Below are 21240 nucleotides of genomic sequence, written 5' to 3'. Positions count from 1 at the left end.
TTGTTCCAATACAGCAGTGCAATGCTCAGTCAGTGTTATGTGTATAGGTCAAGAACCTGGCATTTCAAATAAGTAAAATGAGAAATTTCCGGAATGAATCTTTCACTCTGCTGCAGAATGTGTGTTGTATTTCAAACTTCTTGAAAGATTAAAAATTTGTGTATTACTGTGACTGTGGTTGTGATTCTTAACTCAGAACCTTGCATTTTGTGGGCCATATTTTTACCAATTGAGCTACCAATGCGTGAAGCTTTATGTGGGGGTGCCCGAAATTTTTTTTCTTTTTCTTTTTTTTTTAAGCTATATATTTTCAAAATATCTACAAAACAACCTTATCCCCTTCAAAATACTCCCATTACAAATAATATATCTGCCCCTCATTTTTTTCTTGACTTCTTCCATGTTGTCAAATCGGTGTCCTTTCATGCCCCTTTTCATGTGTAGTAGAAATAATAAAAAGTCGCACAGAGCCAGGTCAGGCAAGTAAGGTGTGTGGGGCAGTACCATGCCATTTTAAGCCAAAAACTGTCTAACAGAGATCGCTGTGTGTGCAGGTGCATTGTCGTGGTGAAAGAACCAGTCTCCTGTCTGCCACAAATCAGGTCTTTCTTGATGAACACCATTCTGCAATCTTCTTAAAATTTCCAACTAAGTTTATTAATTGTCTTTTGACAATCTGTGTGCACAAGCTCTCAAATTTTTTCAATATTTTCGTCGATTTGGGCAGCTGATGGCCGTCCAGAATGATATTTGTCTTCAATCAATACATCGCCATTTTTAAATTGAGCAAACCACTTTTACATTTGAGTTCATCCCATTGTGTCATCTTGGTAAGCTGTTTTTAACATTACAACGGTTTCAGCAGCACATTTACCGAGTGGAAAACAAAATTTCACAACTGTGCGTTGTTCACTTAAACTTGCCATCATAAAAAACGAAACAAGAAAAAAACAGCACTAGCAAAAACAATCACTACAGATGATCAGAACAAGCCAGGCCAACAACAGAGGTGGCACTGAACTGGCAATGAGTTGCAATATACATGCCTAGTGGCAGAAATGCGTACTACCAATCTCCACCTATGGCAAAGTTATTCCAGTTATTTTTTTTTTATACCCCTTTGTACTTCCACTAGCACCCTCTCTCCTACATTCCAAACTTCCCAGCTTTTGAGACTAGCACTTCTAGAAGTGAAGTTTGGAAGGTAAGAGATAAGTGCTGGTAAAACCAAAGCTGCGAGGGCAGGTCATGAGTCATGCCTGGATAGCTCACTTGGTAAAAGTATTTCTCATGAAAGGCAAGGTTACACGTTTGAGCCTTGCTTTGGCACACAGTTTTAAGCTGTCAGGAAGTTTCAAAATGGGAAACTGCTCATGTACCCTCAATACACAAGTAGTTATCAATAAATGAATGATGAAATGTGTTGTGCATGTGTAGCTACAAATGAAACCTCATTCTATGATGTGTAGCAATGAGCTGGAAGCAATTTTCTGGGATAGGATAATAAATTAGGAAAAGAAAAAAAGCCTACCTTATACGCTTTTGCTGCTGTGAGAGGTCATGCTGCTATTGTAGTCAATCTACCTGAATTGGCAATTGTTCTGTAGCCTTGATAGGACAGTGTCCTCCTTGTGCATATCAGTTTTTGATTTTGCTCTGTGAATCACTGAATTCCTCCAGAAGATTTGGAGAATTCTTTGTAGAGCAGAGCAGTACAACTGGAGAGCATCATATATCATAAATGTCTTGTTCTTCTCTAGTTCTTGATAAGAACCTGCTGTGTCTCTATCAGCCACGGTACACAGCATTATTTTCAGAGGGTGCCTGACACCAGGCAGTAACAGTGTGGCACTTCACATACATCGTAGTCAGTCTCCTCCTAGATGGCACTGATATTACGAACTACTGTAAATTTTTCTCACAAGATATTCACCTGCCAATAGTTAAACTGCTATAACCAAGAGTGCTGAAACCCAGAAATATTTTTCTGGATCCACTAAATCATTCGCTGGATGATATTCGTATGCTGAGTGCATGATTTAAGACACTGCACACTCGCACTTAGCAGTTAACCTGTTCTCAGTTATCACTGAATTCCAGCAGTTCTTCATTTCTACAGTTGCCTACAAGTTATCTACAGTTCCAACCAGTTTAAGTCATTGGATAGTTTATGCTAAGTGTCAAACATTACTCAAAGTGATAATAAAAGTGTTCACTTATTGAGAGACTAAACATAATCTCTTAAAACTGTAGTTTATGGGGTACTCCAGTTTGATTAGTTAGTAATCATCTACAATGTGAGATCAGGTGCAATACTTTACATCAGTGCCACGCCCTTCTCTGCAAGCCAACCTGAGTATATTTTGATGTATCTTATTTCAATAACTGATTGTTATTGTTTCTTAGGTGTTGCCTTGCGATTCTGTTTTAAATATCTTGGCCTTTGAAGAGCTTGTAGCTGGCATGCAAGCATTCCACTTACATTTAGCTACTGGTATCTGTGGCAGGCGGTCTGTTTCATACCATCTTTATGTTGGGCACCTACCTTAGGTAAACAGGACCCAAATAAGTTCAATTATATTTAAATGTCAGTGTAGCACAGGCAATCACAAAAGTTTCATTTCTTTGTGCAGTACACTCCCGAAATGGAATTCTTGTCATCTGAAGTGCAGTCACTCATGCTGTGTGGATCAATATAGTACCCTGAGATTAGAAGAAAACACCAAGTCATTCAGTAACAGAAGTCTTCCTTTTCATAGATGGACTTCATGATACCAGCTGTATTTTTTGTTATAAGGGTCCTGAGTTACAGCAGTCACCAATCTAATGGGTAACTTTTTAAGAATTCCCCTGAACCTTTCTTCATAATGACTAACAATGTTCTTAAAATGTATCACATTTTTACCTAATAAAACATAAGCAACCAATTTGCACACACCCATCTTTTTTTCAGTGTGGGACACTATAAATCTCTTCCCAGAAATACCCTTTGAATTTCAGTTTTCTAGCCATTCCGCTCTTGAACATATCCTCTGGTGTAATAATATTGGTTTTTTGAGGCATGAGGCATTTTTTGTTCCTGCTTTCTGGAATGATTTGGTCTCCACTAAGTCTCATCAGTGTAATAAGAGTCCATCGAATGTTTTTAACTTCCCACAAAAATGCATATACACTGGAGCACCAAAGCAACTGGTATAAGCATGCTTATTCAAATACAGAGATATGTAAACACCCAGAATATGGCTCTGCGGTCGGTAATGCATACATAAGACATCAAGTATCTGGAGCAGTTGTTAAATCTGTTACTGCTCCTACAATGGCAGGTATCAAGATTTAAGTGAGTTTTAATGTGGTGTTATAGTTGGCACATGAGCGATGGGAGACAGCATTTCTGAGGTAGCGATGAAGTGGGGATTTTCCCATATGATGATTTCACGAGTGCACTGTGACTATCAGGAATACGGTAAAACATCAAACTCTGACATTGCTGCGGTCAGAAAAAGATCCTGCAAGAACGGGACCAACTATGACTGTAGAAAATCATTCAACATGACAAAAGTCCAACCCTTCCGCAAATTGGTGCAGATTTCAGTGCTGGGCGATCAACAAGTTTCAGCATGTGAACCATGTGTTGTGGCACTTCTGTGTGATCATGGGGGTCCTACATAATGGGCTGGTGTACCAGTTTTTTTGGCTCTTCAGTGTGTGTGTGTGTGTGTGTGTGTGTGTGTGTGTGTGTGTGTGTTTATCTACTGCAGAATTTGGACTTTTTCTGAAAGTTTTAATATTTTAGCAGTCTTTCTCATTGTGCCTGTCTTCAGCTCAGTCTCCTGTATGATGGGTACCATTATGTCATTTCCGTATTGTTGCTATTCTCTCCAGGACTGTTTTTCAGTTCATTCAAATTATTCTCTGCAGTATGTAAAAGAATAATTGCTTCATATTCATTAGTGATGCAGTCCTTCTGTTAGTTAGTGTGAATGCTTTATTTTTTGAGTTGTGCCACACAAAATATGCTACATTCCTCTTTAATTCTGCAGATTTTTATTATCTCTAGGATCTTAAAGGAGTTCTTGCAGTCCTGTCAGAAGATGGCTTAATTCATTGTTGCTATCTTGGAACAGAGCCATCACTGTTTATTCCACCACCTTTGGAAGTGACAGATATTAATTACCAGGAAGCTGGCAAGGAGCTGGCAGAACTGCAGAAAATCATTAATTCTTATAGCAAGGACAGTAGTAAGTATCCCTTTATCCCTCATTTTTCAACATAGTTCTGTTGCTTTATCCATTGAGTAGCACACCTTTATTGTGTCATATACAGACTAAATGAAGCTAAACAAGATTCCTAATGTGAATAATCTCTAACTGCTCTTAAAATATGCACCCTAACTACATGAGTTACTTTTGAAAATAACCATCCTACAAAAAAGTAATGATATACAGGAGACAAAATGTGTAAATGAACTGACAAAAATATTTTAAAGGAACTATTTATTTAAAGTTTTGGAACATGGAAGAATAGCAACCACTTAGTGGATGAAATAATGGATGTAAATGAGTGGGCACAGTTTTAATTAATCAGGAAATTACAAGACTATTTATCTTACTGTTTGCAAAAGATACAATAAAGCAGCAACCTGAACAGCAGATGACATAATGTGTAGACTTAAGATACTCAAAACGTAGAGGTAATGAGCACAGTATGTTCTTTCTAAAAGCAGTCTGGTCAAATGAGATAATTCATGTATATAACCCATGGATACATTGCCATAAAGCATATTTTACAATTACTGGACAACATAATTGTATTCAGCCAAATCAGAAGCATAACTAGTTTTGCACTGAGTCCATTCTGTATTGATTAAGTGGAGGAATTTGTGGAATCAGCTTTGTATGACTCAGTAGCTGCTCATGGCTGTATATTTATTTGATCAAAAAATCATTTTTAATGCATTGTTTATTCATATGATATAGACCAAGGGTAAACATAATTAATTTATGATTACAGTAGTCATTGTGACTAAATGCTCAACACAATCAAAGAGCATAATAATATAAACTGACATACTACATTGCCTCTGCGTATGACAGTGGTAGGTTATTGAGAGAGACTACATGATCAACACAAAGTAAATTATAATATGAAGTGACATAATATGTAATTAGCAATATTTGGTAAATGAGGCTTACTGACTATGATCTTTCAGAAATTCAGAGACAGAGCAGAAGCAGTGGTCAAACAAGAACTGTTTAAACTTTACCTTAAATATATTTAATGTCAGTATGCATTTTAAGTAAGAAGGTGTATTGTAATATTGTCACAGAAGAAGATGAGTAGCACCGTGGTGTAGTGGTTATGATACTAAACTGTTGCATGGAGGGTCCTGAGTTCAAAACTCACCTGGAATGTACAATTTTAATTTCTATATTTGGTTTGAGTACATTCTAGAAGTATCCACAAATGTCAAGAATCATTGTACTAGAATGTTCTAATGTTCCGTAGCTGTATAATTGTATGTGTTCTGGCCGGAGGCAGTTTGCTCCTGCTCTTGTATGTGCAAGTGCTGAATAAACCTTCATTAAGTGAAGTTAGTGTTTGTAATTCATCTAATTACACCTTCTTCTATGTGATATTATTCTGATGGAGGCACTGGATATTGGAACTTGTGATAGCGCACATTATCGACGACATAGTGGCTCCCATCAGGCCACGACAGAGCCGCCGTTTACGTGGCAAGAAACCTGAGTTCGAGCCATATTCAACAGATCACAATCTATCAGAGACAGAAGAAGAAGATAATGTTAACAATGAAAGTAACTGTGTACCACAACATGAGACATCCTTCCGGGTTCTCTGGTGACGATGGTCAAGATCCAAACAAGTGGCTGAAGGTATATGGGCATATAGCAAAATTTAACAAATTGGATCACACTGTGCGTTTGGCTAATGTATTTTTCTACTTGGAGGGCACTGCCAAGCAATGGTATGAGAACGACACGGAGAAGTTCACAAGCTGGGAAGTATTCCAGGGGGAACTGCACAAGTGTTTCAGCGACACACAACGACAGAAGTGCAAGGCTGAAGATAAATTAAAGTGCAGCATTCTACATTCAAGACATCTTGGAGATGTGTAAAATAGTGGATCCTAGAATGAAGGAGGAAGATAAGGTTGCACATCTCATGAAGGGTGTTACTGAGGACATGTATCAAGCACTACTCCTGAAAGAGGTTTTGACAGCAGATGACTTCATAAAATGGTGCCAGTATATCAAGGCAATGCATAAAAAAAGAACTACTCACAAGAAGTTCAAATGGCTTCCAAACATTGTATCGATGTCTGTGATGGAGGAAGCAACTGATTTCACAAGTGTTCGTCGTCAGATAGTGAGAGAGGAAGTTCAGAAGGCACTTGGATCGCATGGCGAGCAAATAATTGAGACGCTTCAAGAGCTCATAAGGAAGGAAGTGGAACAGACATTGAACCCAATCTCTCATCCTTCATTTCCCTTTAAAATGGTGAAAAAGTCGAGACCCATGCAGAGTTAAGTTCCTACAATGCCGCCTTATGAACCTGTTTGGGCACCAAGGAAGACTGACGTCTGGAGGACCCAGAATAACCAACCAGTATGTATCCACTGTGGACAACTGGGACATGTGGTGTGCTTTTGTCGAGAAAGGTGCACCAAAAGACAGCAGACCGATCTTAGCTGACACCAACTCCGGGACGATGAAGATGAACAAGAAGATGTGGGTGCAGGACAATGTAGGTCACCATCGCCGCAAGCTAGCCACTGGAGAGGATGCCGCCCAACACACTGATCAAGGTCTCCATCACCAGTTAGAAGCTCCAGCTGATCACTTAGCCACCACAACCTGGAGAACTTGCGACTTTCCTCGGAGGTGAGGCCACCGAAGAGGAAAATCCTCCACCATCGATCACTACAAAAATGTTAAGAAACTACATTGATATCCTCATGGATGGCCAGCCAGCCCAAGCTCTTGTGGACTCTGGAGCATCATATTCAGTCATTTCGGAGAAGTACAGTCGCCAGTTGCAGAAAACCATATTCGTTGACAACAAAACACCTCTGCTGAAGGAGGATAATGGGAAATATGTAAAACCTACAGGAAGATGTACCATTCATGTGGGTATAAGTGGCCATACACATCCCTTAGAATTCATCATCTTACAAGAGTGTATCATGGCATCATTCTCAGATGGGACTTTTTGAAAGCTTCTCAGGCAGTTATAGATTGTGGTCGCTCAAATATTTTGCTAGATGAGACGAGATACTGTGGACAGGAAGATGTGCATCTGAGTGTGTGGAGACTATGTGTGCTGCATGAAGTGATCATTCCTGCAGTCAGTGCTAGAAAGGTAACTGTCACGTGGCATGCCGTGCATCAACCCATGGATCTTGTAGTGGAATGTAAGAGAAGCATACCACTGAAGAATAATTTGGTCATTCTAGCCTCTGTCGTCTCGTTTAAGAATGGATTCTGTGAATTGTGGATAGTTAACTGTTGCCGAGAACCGCAGATTCTTCCAAGACACATGTGCATAGCAAACACTGAGCCACTAATTGTGGAACAGTTGAGCATCATAGAAACCTACCATGCTGAGTCTGTGGGTGAAATTACTGCTACCAGTATGAGACAAGATCTTCTAGCTTGACTATCACCAGATCTCACTAAGGAACAACAGAAGAAGCTACTTGCCATTCTTCATGATTTTTCTGAATGCCTCAATCTGCAGGTGAAGATCAAATTAGACAAATCAATGGTGAAGCACCAGATTAGCACTGGAGACCATCAACCAATAAGCCAGAGAACATATTATGTGTCAGCAACAGAATGTCGAATAATTTGCGACATGGTAGAGAAAATGATGAAGGATGACATAATTCAGCCTTCGCAGGGGCCATGGTCATCACCAGTGGTCCTCGTCAGGAACAAGGGTGGCAGTTGGCGCTTTTGTGTTGATTACAGGAAGCTCAATAAGATAACTAAAAAGGACGTTTACCCTCTTCCACAAATTGACGATATACTAGATTGTCTGAAGGGGGCTAAGTTTTTCTCAACCATGGACACATACTCGGGATACTGGCAAATTGAAGTAGATGAGACTGATCATAAGAAAACTGCATTCATCACCCCTGAGGGCATGTATGAGTTTAAGGTAATGCCGTTTGGTTTGTGTAATGCATCTGCAACTTTTGAACAGATGATGGATAATCTGCTAAGTCACCTGAAGTGGACGATGTGTCTTTGTTATTTAGATGACATTATAGTGTTCTCAGAGACATTTGATGAACACATAAAAAAACTGAGGGCCGTTCTTAAGTGTCTCCAACAAGGCGGACTGAAACTTAATCCAAGAAAGTGTCTCTTTGGAGCAAAAGAAATCAAAATACACTACTGGCCATTAAAATTGTTACACCACAAAGATGACATGCTACAGATGTGAAATTTAACCGACAGGAAGAAGATGCTGTGATATGCAAATGATTAGCTTTTCAGAGCATTCACACAAGGTTGACGCCGGTGGCGAAACCTACAACGTGCTGACATGAGGAAAGTTTCCAACCGATTTCTCATACACAAACAGCAGTTGACCGGCGTTGCCTGGTGTAACGTTGTTGTGATGCCTCATGTAAGGAGGAGAAATGCGTACCATCACATTTACAACTTTGATAAAGTTCAGATTGTAGCCTATCACGATTGCGGTTTTTCGTATCGCGACATTGCTGCTTGCGTTGGTCGAGATCCAACGACTGTTAGCAGAATATGGAATCGGTGGGTTCAGGAGGGTAATACGGAATGCCATGCTGGATCCCAATGGCATCGTATCACTAGCAGTCGAGATGACCGGCATCTTATGCGCATGGCTGTAACGGATCGTGCAGCCACGTCTCAATCCCTGAGTCAACAGATGGGGACGTTGGCAAGACAACAACCATCTGCATGAACAGTTCAATGATGTTTGCAGTAGCATGGACTATCAGCTCAGAGACCATGGCTGCAGTTACCCTTGATGCTGCATCACAGACAGGAGCGCCTGCGATGGTGTACTCAATGACGAACCTGGGTGCACGAATGGCAAAACGTCATTTTTTCGGATGAATCCAGGTTCTATTTACAGCATCATGAGGGTCGCATTCATGTTTGGTGACATCGCGGTGAATGCACATTGGAACCTTGTATTCATCATCGCCATACTGGTGTATCACCCAGCGTGATGGTATGGAGTGCCATTGGTTACACGTCTCAGTCACCTCTTGTTCGCATTGACGGCACTTTGAACAGTGGACGTTACATGTCAGATGTGTTATGACCCGTGGCTCTACCCTTCATTCGATCCCTGCAAAACCCTACATTTCAGCAGGATAATGCACAACCGCATGTTGCAGGTCCTGTACGGGCCTTTCTGGATACAGGAAATGTTCGACTGCTGCCCTGGCGAGCACATTTTCCAGATCTCTCATCAATTGAAAACATCTGGTCAATGGTGGCCGAGCAACTGGCTCGTCACAATACGCCAGTCACTAATCTTGATGAACTGTGGTATTGTGTGGAAGCTGCATGGGCAGATGTACCTGTACACACCATCCAAGCTCTGTTTGACTCAATGCCCAGTCATATCAAGGCTGTTATTATGGCCAGAGGTGGCTGTTCTGGGTACTGATTTCTCAGGATCTACGCACCCAAATTGCGTGAAAATGTAATCACATGTCAGTTCTAGTATAATATATATGCCCAATGAATACCCGTTTATCATCTGCATTTCTTCTTGGTGCAGCAGTTTTAATGGCCAGTAGTGTATTTGGGTTCCTTAGTAGTACACTTTACTCTGGGGTATAGTCACTACTTATTTTCTTGTTCCAGGAACTAATATTTTCATAATCATAGGAGCACTATCCATATAATCATTAATAGCATCTACGAAGACACACAAATATGGGTTCTATGACTTCTCTTAGATATGTATTGGAATTAATTTTTACAATATATTCAGTGAATTTGTTATGACTGTTTTTACTTGAGGCAAACTTCCTATCTTTACAGTTTAACAATCACGGAGATAATTCCATACATTGAAGTTGTAATTATGACAATTATGCACATTCATTCTGCTGTTCTTTATTTCCATAATTGTAGTTATTTTTCTAGAAAGCAGAACTGAATCTTACTGGTAGTTAGCTGGTTTTCTTCTCTTCATTATTGTTAATAGCTGAAGTTTTTTTCGAAGTATAATGCCCATTAAACTATTGACAGTATTTTAATATATTTGTAATGTTTTAAGTTATTGGAGCACGTAAGTTGGTAAGTAGCTGAAAAACTGGAACAAAATCAGTGCCCAGTTGATGTCTCAATTTTACAATTGCTCTTGACAGAAATATTAGATCGTTTAATGCTACCTGTACTTAGTAAGTGCTCAGTCACATGCTGAGAATAGGCTTGAACAGTTTTATTAAGGTGAAATAACAGAAGTGAGATAATCAGTTACTGTAGGTGACTCATCAATATACAATTAGCAGAGAACAGAATGAACATAAAGAATGAGTTATAACTCCAAAGAGTAATGAACATTAACAAAGTCCTTCGAGTGTCAGACACAAACTTGCCAGTTGACTCAATTCATTCATCACTACACAGTCACTCAACTTGTACCACAACTGCATCTTTGGATGGTGTGAATGGAGCTAACGTGCATGATCACAGTAGTCAACATGTGTAGTAGTTGTTACAGGAGTTCCCTTGGTGAAAGTGGAGCATGGAATGTCTTGTATGAACTGGGCCAGTAAGTGGACATGTCTTCCAGAGCAGGTAGTGTACATAGTTTTCCGCATCAGCTTTTTGTGACTACAGAGTTGGAAGGCGGGTGTCGCATCTGCCTAGCATGCAGCTCTTGACCACAAGGTGAATGATGCCTTCTTGAAACTGTAAGCAGGCTTCACTCTGCTAAGAGACATGGTGCCCTGTTTTCCATTCACTATGATGACCATGATGTGTGTGTGTCTGTGTGGAATGTTGGCTTCAGTAGGGTGGTTGCAACAGTTGGTCATCCATTTCTGGATAGTCGGCTGGCTTCAACTAACTCGCTTGGCAGGTGCAAAGTCTTGCTGTAAACCAGGTCTGCTACTGCAGACTCTTTATTTGGTCTGTACATGACTTGTAGGCCCACTAGGACTTTCAGCAGTGCAGATGACCAAAACGTCTCATGGCACATTAATGCAGCCTTCAGTGTCTGATACCAATGCTCTACAGTCCCATTGCGGGCTGGGTGATAAATAGTTGTCTTGTGATGGATATAGCCACAAAACTTCGCCAACTTTGTGAACAAGTCTGACTCAAACTGTCAGCCTCTTTCAGTTGATCAATCATTGTGAATATATAATGTTGGCTGTCTAATGGAAGAAGTGGTCCCACCATGTCAAGATGAATGTGGGCGAAGTGCTAAGAAGTGTCTGGGATCTCTCTGATCAGGGGATTAACATGGAAAGTGATTTTGTAAAGTTAGCAATGCTGGAAAGTTCTTGTTCAATGTGGCAGTCTCTCTCTTTCCCCAGCCACAAGAACGATTGAGATACTAACTTAAATGTCAACCAGACTCAAGGGCATCAATGATTACGTAAGGTCACCAACAACAGCCTACGAAATGCGATGGGTCCGAAAGGGTGTGATCTGCCATGTGATACCTCAGAATACAATTTCATGTTCTCATTGGGCATGTCAACTAGCAGTAATTTAAGTGCCACAGTGCATCATCCAATACAGTGTGCAACTTGTGATCTTCTTGTTGCATCTTGGCAAGTGCAGCCATGTTCAATAGGCCATGAGACACTGGCCACTCCAGAGAGACAATCCGTAACTACATCAGTGATGCCCGATATGTGGTGAATATTTTTACTGAGCTGGCAAATTAGCTAAGGGCTTGTGGTCAGTGTATATCACAGACTGTCTCACCTCATCCTGCTGTCATAAGTACTTGATTGCTCGATAAATGACAGCTTGTGTGAAAAATAAGCCAGCAGTTGCCATGTGTTGTTCACCCATTGTTGGAGGGCTGCACCAACAGCTGATTGACTGGCATCCAACAGCTGATTGACTGGCATCCAGCACAAATGCCAGTGGAGCTTCTAGCTTGGTTTCACCAGCAGTGCTGCTTGTGCTAGGTTCTTTTTGGTTGCTTCAAAACCCATACTCATCTCTTCAGTTCACTGCAGAGGAGAAATGCTTTTAACCTTTGGACCAGCTAGTGCTCCATTCAAAAGCATCTATTGTTGAGCAGTGCACAATGAATGATGCTGGTGCTAAAAACTGATCATTCCTAAGTTTCTGCATAGCTCTTTTATTGTAGACAGCTTTGGTAGCTGCAGTATGGCTTCAGCCTTTTTAGTGAGTGGCAGTGAACCTGATGAAGATATTCGATGACCCAGGAATTCAACTTCATGTTGTCCAAACACACATTTCACTGTGTTCAATACCATGCTGTACTTTTTGAAATGCTCATAAACTTCCATCAGGCACTGGTGATGTTGATCCTTGGACAGTGAAACACCAACATACCATCCAAATAGGCAAAACAAAAGGTCAACCCACGCTAGACAGAGTCGGTGAACAGCTGCCAGGTTTGTGCAGTGTTACATAGGCCAAAAGGTCATAAACTTCTTCTCATACAAGCCAAACAACACAATAACCATGCTCTTTGGAATGTCCTCTGTTGTCATGGGAATCTGGGTATATGCCTTTGCATGGCCTGTAACACCGAATAAAGTGGCTTCATGCAGTGCACGATTATTGTTGTGTGGCTACTGTGGGCATCAGCACCAGTACAGACAAGGAAGGAGAGAAGTTGCAATGGTCGGTAGCAGGAATTCAAAATGGTCTGACGCATAACAGCTGCAGATTAATAGAACATTTTATTTCTAAAAGGGAAAACACAACTTAACTTCTCATTATGAGGTGGTTTGATGTGCTTTCTGTGCCTCCTACATGCAGTTACTTTTACACGCTATTACTATTCCCAGAATGCAGGCTAAGTATCGTCTTCCTATTACTTAGTACTGATGTTCTGGAAGTCTGAGACCAAATTGGGCCCTACCAACGATGGGACACTGGTTAAGTCAGTGCTGAACTCTGTCTTCCTGGAGGTATGGCACTGCCTGCTATTTCTATTGGCATGCCAGTGAGCACCTTCTTGATGCCATTTCACGATGCTTTAGGACTACACAGTTATAACCTCTTAATAATGACACTGGGTAGTGATCAAGCCCAGTTCATGAGTTGAGCACTCTGTAATTGTCACATGGACGCCAGGCTCCTCCCCTTTTGCATACTAAATGCAGCATGGATATCCATGGGCTGCTGGAAGGTCGTATGATGCTTTCAGGCAACATTGCACTGGTGAGGCAGCATGGAGCCAATCTTCTTGGCTGGCAGGACCCAGGCTGTAATTTTTATATCCTGCACTGTATCATGCATAACTTGCTGTGGTGCTGTGTGTGGAGATATTGTTAATGTTGGGAACTCACACAGCAGTGGGCAGCAGTCCTCATCCACAACCTGTGTTACCTGGATGTGTAGCTTCTGGTATCACGATGATACCCAGTGGCCATAAGTCTGATAATATTGTCGACTGGGTGGGCCTTTGCTATATCCTGCAGGATGTGGCAGTGAACCAGGAAATCAGCACCTACAATTGCTTTGGCCGCTTCTACTACAGTGAAATTCCATGTGAATTGACATTGGAGTCCCAAATCCAACTCTTCGCACTGTGTGTCGTATGTCACAATTGCTGAATTACTTGTGACAAACAAGCTAAACGCCGCAGGTAGTCTGCAACAGTGCAGTGACACTCTGGGCAGGATACTAGTGTAGATCCTGTCTCTGTTAAATACTTCTGGCCTGATACTCTGTCAGTAATAAATAGGTGCCAGGATGTAGTTGGGTAGTCAGTGGCACCTATGACCAATTGCCGTTTGAATTTGGGTAGGCACAGGGGGATAGTGCTTTTTTTCGCCTGCTCTCTGAATCTTCTGTGGGCCAGCAAGTTGCTGGACCAGCATCTGATATGGATTGAGTCTAGGAACAGCTCCTAGATCACTTGCAGATATTTCCTCTTTAGCAACTAGGACCTCCTTGTGACACCAACATGCCAATCTGTGCGCTCAGTGCATTAGCTTGGTAGACAAGTCATTGTAATCTGTGTATGAGATGAGAAGGTTCATTTATGTGCCACTGCCAGATATTGTGACTGCACTAACTTGTTTGGAGCAATGGCTTCTTGGATGCAGACAGTCACTTCTGTAACAGGATCCTGAGACACCTCTATCCATGACGTGACAATCACCTTTTCACCTTTACCTGCGGCCGCAGGCATCTGCTCCATAGAGAGCACAGGAGATTGTCAGGCACTTTTCCAATGACCACCTTTCTGTGAGGTAATGCAGGAACTGGGATGGTTTTCTGTTACCTATGTCTTCCTGATTCAGCACTTGTCTGATACAGTCTTTCTGCAGTGCTGCAAGTCTATGAATAAGCCCACTCTTTAATCTTTCATAGTAATTCTCTGCTGGTGGAGCCACAATCATATCCTGAACTTCAGAAGCATAGCTTTGATCAAGCTGACTCACTGTCAATGGAAATTTAGTCACATCTGCTGTAATTCCAACATAGCAAAAGCTGGCTTGACCTGCGCAAACCAGAGAACTGGATTATGCAGCCAAAACAGTGGGAATTGAATACCCAGTCATGGTACTATACAGACAGTTCCATCCTGTAATAAATATAACTGCGGACCAGTCTTCTCAGTGTTGTTCACATAAGGGTCACCAATGATGAGAGTTCTAGGTTGTGTAGTGCTACCCATACTTCATAATTGCTCACACACTGAGAACAGGCTTGAACACATGTATTAATGCAAAGTAACATAAGGAAGAGAATCAGTTGCTATAGGTGACTTATCAATACCAGCAAGCAGAGAACAGAATAAACAATAAGTAAATGTGTTACATCTCCAGGCAGTAAGTAAAGAACATAAACACAGCACTCCAAGCAGCTGACACAAACTTGGTGGTTGACATCATTCATTTCTCACTGCGCAGTCACTCAAATAGTGCCACAACTACATCTCTGGAGTGTACAAACAGAGCTAATGTGCACGACCACAGCAGTTGACATGTGTAGTGGTCGCTACACTCTAATTATCAACTAAAGTGCCCAACAAATAATCAGTAAACTATTAAATCCTAGCCATCTGAGGTAGTATTGCAGAGATTTAGAGAGAGCCAAGTGTGTTTGGGGAATAGGTAAAACAATGGTGCTGACATATCAGCATTATTGTTGTGCATCACATGAGAGGGTAAACTAGGTAAAATGATGACATAAATAAACTGTCCACTGAGTATGATAGTAGATGTGTGAAGTAGACAAATAATGGAGGATGTTATTGTAACAGAGAGCAAATGAACTGGGTGTAGAATAAACCCAATGGAAAATATGGACAGTTCTTGATTAAAACAAGGACAATCCCAGTCTGCTCTGTGTGTATGTAGTCTGTGTGTGGGGGAGGGGGGAGGAGGGAGTGCACTGTGTGTGTGTGGTCATTGTCACAACTACTTAGGCTTATTTAACTCTTCTTATTCTTTTTCTTTCTATATATTAAGCAACACATTGAGTATGCGTTATATAAACTGAACACATCCCAATCCATCCTATTTAGTATCAACCACTAAGGATCCACAGTGACTTTGGCATATTGATTTATTTGTAAATAGTCTGTTTCTTTTATTATATAAGTGTGTATAACTCATAAATATCTTACAGCAATCACACTAGCATGTGGCACAGCAGAGCGTGAAGTTTGTGTTGAAGTGAACATGAATTCCCGACTAGAAACAACTTCACATGAACATATGCTGGGAGCAGGGATTGATCCCCCTGCATGCCAGATTTCTGTCCATTTACGTCCACATGTGCCTCTTAATAAGGTGCAAGTTGCAATCATAGTACAACCACCACTGGAGGTCTCCCAAGTTTCACACACTGTCAACAGCCTGTGTGAGTAAAAGTATAATTAAAATATATATGTGATAAATACTTGTTTAAATTGCAGTTGTTTAAAAAATGCCTTTTTTGCATGCTGCACTTTGAAATTTTTATTTTTATTTATGCACTCAGGTGCATTTCACCTTTTTTCAGTGGGTGTCCTGAAATATTACATGATTTGTCCATTTTTACAGATAGGTTATGGTTTCACATCTAGGTTATACATTGAAAGACAGTTCCTTAACGTTTTTTTATGAATTGTAATGGTACTTACAGGTAACTTCTAATTCATTGCATCTAACCACACTGCTTTTTCTCATCAGGCAACCAGGTGGACGTCTTACAGTTCACTGTTTCGTTTTACTTTATCTTTGCTTTCATTTTTGACAAATGCTTGCAAATCAAAATGTAACTTCCAGATTTGACCTATAGGAAATATTGATGGTTCCGCATGTTCATTACATACAGTTTTCATCAGTGACATACCTGTTGCTATTTTCACTGTGGCATTGTTTTGATTGTGACAATATTCTTTGGAGAAAATGTGAATCATGGTAAATATACACTAACATTTGTGAAAACTGCAAATTCCAGAAAGAATGGTTTGGATGAATCCAAACTTGAAGGATGTTTAGAAAAAGTGGCATACCCATAAGGTCCAGCGGCACCATAAGTTGGTGCATCACCAAACTTATTTTGTAAAGAGCCAAAAAGTGGGAATTAATGCCATTTTATGTCATTGATGTTGAAATGTAAAGTATTACCACATAAATGAGATAAAATAGTGCAGAATTATCAGTTTTCAGAAAAGGAGCTTGCAAGAACAGAACACTTCAGCTCACTCTGGGCATGTTACTTCGATGATGCTGTGTTTAGAATCAGTGGACAAAAGAGAATCATGCTAAGTGATGGGTAAAAACAGGGCCATGCGATGTTACCACAGTTTGGGAGACTGTACAACTAGCTCAGCATTGCAGTAGATTTGGACTTGTCTGCATCGATAGTGTGATGTCATATGTTGTGCCACATTTGATGTGTTCCACTGTCCAGCCTATTTGCATATTTGTTGCCACTTAGTATCATTGAGAAATGTACCACAAATGTGATAATTTATTTCTCACAAAATGATATTAAATTTTGAGTTTTCAGGAGAATGTTCTACACATCTGGGTACTGCAAGTGGTCTGTTTTGATAATAGATAATTGTGTATATTCCAGAAAAATGACTGTCAGTTTTCTGTGGGGCATACAAAGGAAAGGCAGAAATTTTGTGTTTTCAGGAGGATGTTTCACACATCTGTTTTTTTTACAGTAGATCATTATGTAGATTCCAGAGAAGTGACTGTCAGTTTTCTGGAGAATATGCAAAGGAAATGCACCTTTGTAATTTTAACTTCAAAAGAGAGTCATTATTTTCTGTTACCTTTTACAGGAACAAAACTGTAAGAGAGAGAAAGTCAAATTCTTCATTTATGTGAAGGGAGAAATTAGCTTGGTTATGTGATGGTCATTCAATAAAGTATTGCAAGCTTGTACTGAATAGCATAGAATAGAATTTATCCATCTTTGAACATTTTATATGTTATTGTTATAATTATTTACATAAAAATTTAATGAATACAATAGAGGGAAACATTCCACATGGCAAAAATATATCTAAAAACAAAGATGATGTGACTTACCAAACGAAAGTGCTGGCAGGTTGATAGACACACAAACGAACACAAACATACACACAAAATTCAAGCTTTCGCAACCAACAGTTGCTTCATCAGGAAAGAGGGAAGGAGAGGGATAGACAAAAGGATGTGGGTTTTAAGGGAGAGGGTAAGGAGTCATTCCAATCCCGGGAGCGGAAAGACTTACCTTAGGGGGAAAAAAGGACAGGTATACACTCGCACACACACGCATATCCATCCGCACATACACAGACACAAGCAGACATTTGTAAAGGCAAAGAGTTTGGCCCACATTTTGTCTGCTTGTGTCTGTGTATGTGCGGATGGATATGTGTGTGTATGCGAGTGTATACCTGTCCTTTTTTCCCCCTAAGGTAAGTCTTTCCGCTCCCGGGATTGGAATGACTCCTTACCCTCTCCCTTAAAACCCACATCCTTTCATCTTTCCCTCTCCTTCCCTCTTTCCTGATGAAGCAACCGTTGGTTGCGAAAGCTTGAATTTTGTGTGTATGTTTGTGTTCGTTTGTGTGTCTATCAACCTGCCAGCACTTTCGTCTGGTAAGTCACATCATCTTTGTTTTTAGATATAAAAATTTAATGATATTTACATCAGTGACACTTTGTTACATACAATCTGAAAATTATATATGCAGTTACCTTGTAACCAGTGATTTATTACAACTTAGTAAGTCAGTCATTATGTCACTTAAATCTGATTCCTCATACTCTTTTGTGGAGTGGCATGCTTCCTTCTTAAACCACTCTGCTAGAACAATCTTAAATGTAATATAGGGAACAGAATGGGCAGTTTTTGCGAGTCTATTGAAAAATCTGGGGCTTAGCTATATATTTGTGAACCTTAGCTATCCTACTGGAGGGTAAATCAGTTGATTGTCGAATTCTTGTGTTCATTTGTAGACATCCTAAGGTTAACATTATTTAACTTCTCTTTAACACTGAGAAGGAAACTACACATACTGATCTGATAGTCTACTGCTTCAGATACTGTTACAGTCATTGACAAAATTTATAACCAAAAATCAGTAAATAATCCTTAATGAAATACAGACTGAACGAAACTTTTTGCCCAACTTCAGTATGGCAAACAATCCATATGATAGGAATTGAAAGGTATTCAGAGGTCCTACATTTCCAGACCAGGTTCTCCATCCAGATAGTATCCAGAAACTGTAACAGATATATAAATACCATCACTGTCAAGTTGAGTGGCAAAATATAGTGTTTTCAGGCAGGTCTTGCTTCAGTCTGTCCTGTAGCCATGGCTCCACATCTGGTGTACAGCTATTCGCCAGTCTGCATTGTTCATGATCATGGCAGAGAAATGCCAAGTATGAGGGTGCAGTGTTGAGTACAAAATGCAGTCTCAACTGTTATGTATTGAAGGTAATCTGCACAGGTTCAGAAGGTTTTAGAGACCTAGCTAATTCCTCTCTTTCAGGCAACTCCATATGTTACATTTCTGCAGGACAGTGTCTGGTTACATGTGGTGAGGTATGTGCAAACCTGCTTCAAAGAGTGCCACTATTCTGCTATGCCATGCGTATTCATCTGACATTTCATCCACAGAACACACGTGGGATATGGTTGGTCAGCAACCTGTTTCATTCAGTCTTCCAGTGCCAAGTGTTGATGTCCACTTTTGTAGCCCTTATCATTTATGTATGAATCTAATCTGTGCTGTAGAGTACATTTCAGTCACAATTTTCACAAATGTTAATGTGATATGGTGCAAGTGCTTGTAGAATAGGCCTATGCTTTACAAGTTAATCGCATTTAGTTTGCTTGCTAAATGAGAAAGGAAACCAAAGTTTCCTAGTTGAAAATGTTATAATCACAGATGTGCACTAGACTTGGCTAAGGGGGATCAGGTTGTGATAGCTGGAGGGATTTGGAAGATTATTGTTATATTTCAATATAGATGGTTATTTCAATATAGATGGTGACTTTGACAGGATTACTGCTGAGACCGCTGATGTTAATTTTGTGCAGCAGTTTCAGCATTACAGACAACACCATCTTGACAATGCTGTGAGGAAAGTTAATATGGGACATGAGAGGATGCTGATGACTGCTGACAAGGCACTCTTTTTGGAGGTGCCAGTTGAGAGTATCCTTCAGCTTATAAGTGACAATATACCATAGTGGGTGAATCTGTGCTCACTCAAAACCAAATTCTCTTAGAGCGCCCATTTATCTTAAATGTAATATTCCATTCAAAAGTATTGATAAATCAAAACATCGTAAAAACCAAATATTTGAAGAATGTGTACAAGAGTTTGAATTTTCAAGGAAAATAAAAGGTTTCAGTTATAGACCCCTACAGATCTTCCAGTTTTCTTCTCAATGCTTGTGCTGTGCTATGATCACACCTTAAGAAAGACATGAGTGAATTCTGTGTGGTGCGTTCAATAACAGTTTCATGACTGGTTCTCCAGGGATAAGAATGTTTATGATTTTTACCTGGCTCTTACAACTTGGTACAGTGTACTTTGCAACCAGAGTTTAGGGAAACAACAGTTCAATCACAGACAATATCTTCATAGATTGTTCTCTAGTTGGTGGTCTCAGTGTGAGTAAAATTAGTAATGGTTTGTCAGATTGTGATGCATAGATAATAATACTGAAAGGAATCAAGGCAAATTCATGTCCTAAAATAGTGAAAAAAAGAGAGTTAGAGATATGAATCAGCTTTCAATTATCACATTCTTTTGTATCTTTTTTACCTCTTTCTCATTAAAAATTACAGACAGATATGTAATACTAACAAGCAAACAGTGTGGATAACTTAATGTCATTAGAATATTTGGACAGTTGCTGCATTTATTTATTAAATTATTTATAATGGTATTAAAATATCATGTAGAAGCAAACTGGATGTGTATTGCATTATGGACAGACACAGACTAATTATAAAATTTCACTACAGACAGTACTGCAGAGTGGTTGAGAAAGTCATCAGACAGTCTAAAAAAAAAAATTCATTGTGCCAAGAGAATAGATAGCTCTCAGAACAAAATGAAAACAATATGGTCAATCATGAAACAGGCATTGAGGTAGAATGCAAGTGCTCACATACTACTATTGTAGAATAGTGCTACTGTAGAATGAAACTATGTTCCAACAGAGCTGTGCAGAATTTTTAATAATCATTTCCTCTCAATAATTATCAACTTGTATAAAAATTGTTTTGGTACTGGTATTGTATTGCATGGAAATGGGGACCCAGAAACGACGAAGAGGCTTTGTCCCCGCCACAGCCCTCAGTGGTTCACTCACCCCACCCCACCCCACCCCACCCCACCCCACCCCACCCCACCCCACCCCACCCCACCCCACCCAAGAACGTCTCACACCAGACAAGTGTAACCCCAGTGTTTGCATGGTAGAGTAATTATGGTGTGCGTATGTGGAGAAAGTGTTTGTGCAGCAATCGCTGACATAAAGTAACTGACGCACAATAAGGGGAACCAGCCCCCATTCACCGAGG

At 40.2% G+C, this 21240-nt stretch overlaps 1 protein-coding gene across 5 annotated transcripts in view; it reads left to right on the top strand.

The window, feature by feature from the left end:
* The window catches only part of LOC126260340 (protein PTHB1), a 126466-nt gene that overhangs the window by 69233 nt on the left and 35993 nt on the right, over positions 1-21240 (top strand). For all 5 annotated transcript variants that reach the window (XM_049957668.1, XM_049957675.1, XM_049957681.1 and 2 more), the window contains 2 exons: positions 4058-4238; positions 15832-16065. In XM_049957668.1, the coding sequence (XP_049813625.1) occupies positions 4058-4238; positions 15832-16065 (415 nt within the window). The remainder of the gene's footprint in view (positions 1-4057; positions 4239-15831; positions 16066-21240) is intronic.

The sequence above is a fragment of the Schistocerca nitens genome, chromosome 1 (assembly GCF_023898315.1).
Source record: "Schistocerca nitens isolate TAMUIC-IGC-003100 chromosome 1, iqSchNite1.1, whole genome shotgun sequence".
Classification (NCBI taxonomy): domain Eukaryota; kingdom Metazoa; phylum Arthropoda; class Insecta; order Orthoptera; family Acrididae; genus Schistocerca; species Schistocerca nitens.
This window is presented reverse-complemented; position numbering and strand designations above follow the sequence as displayed.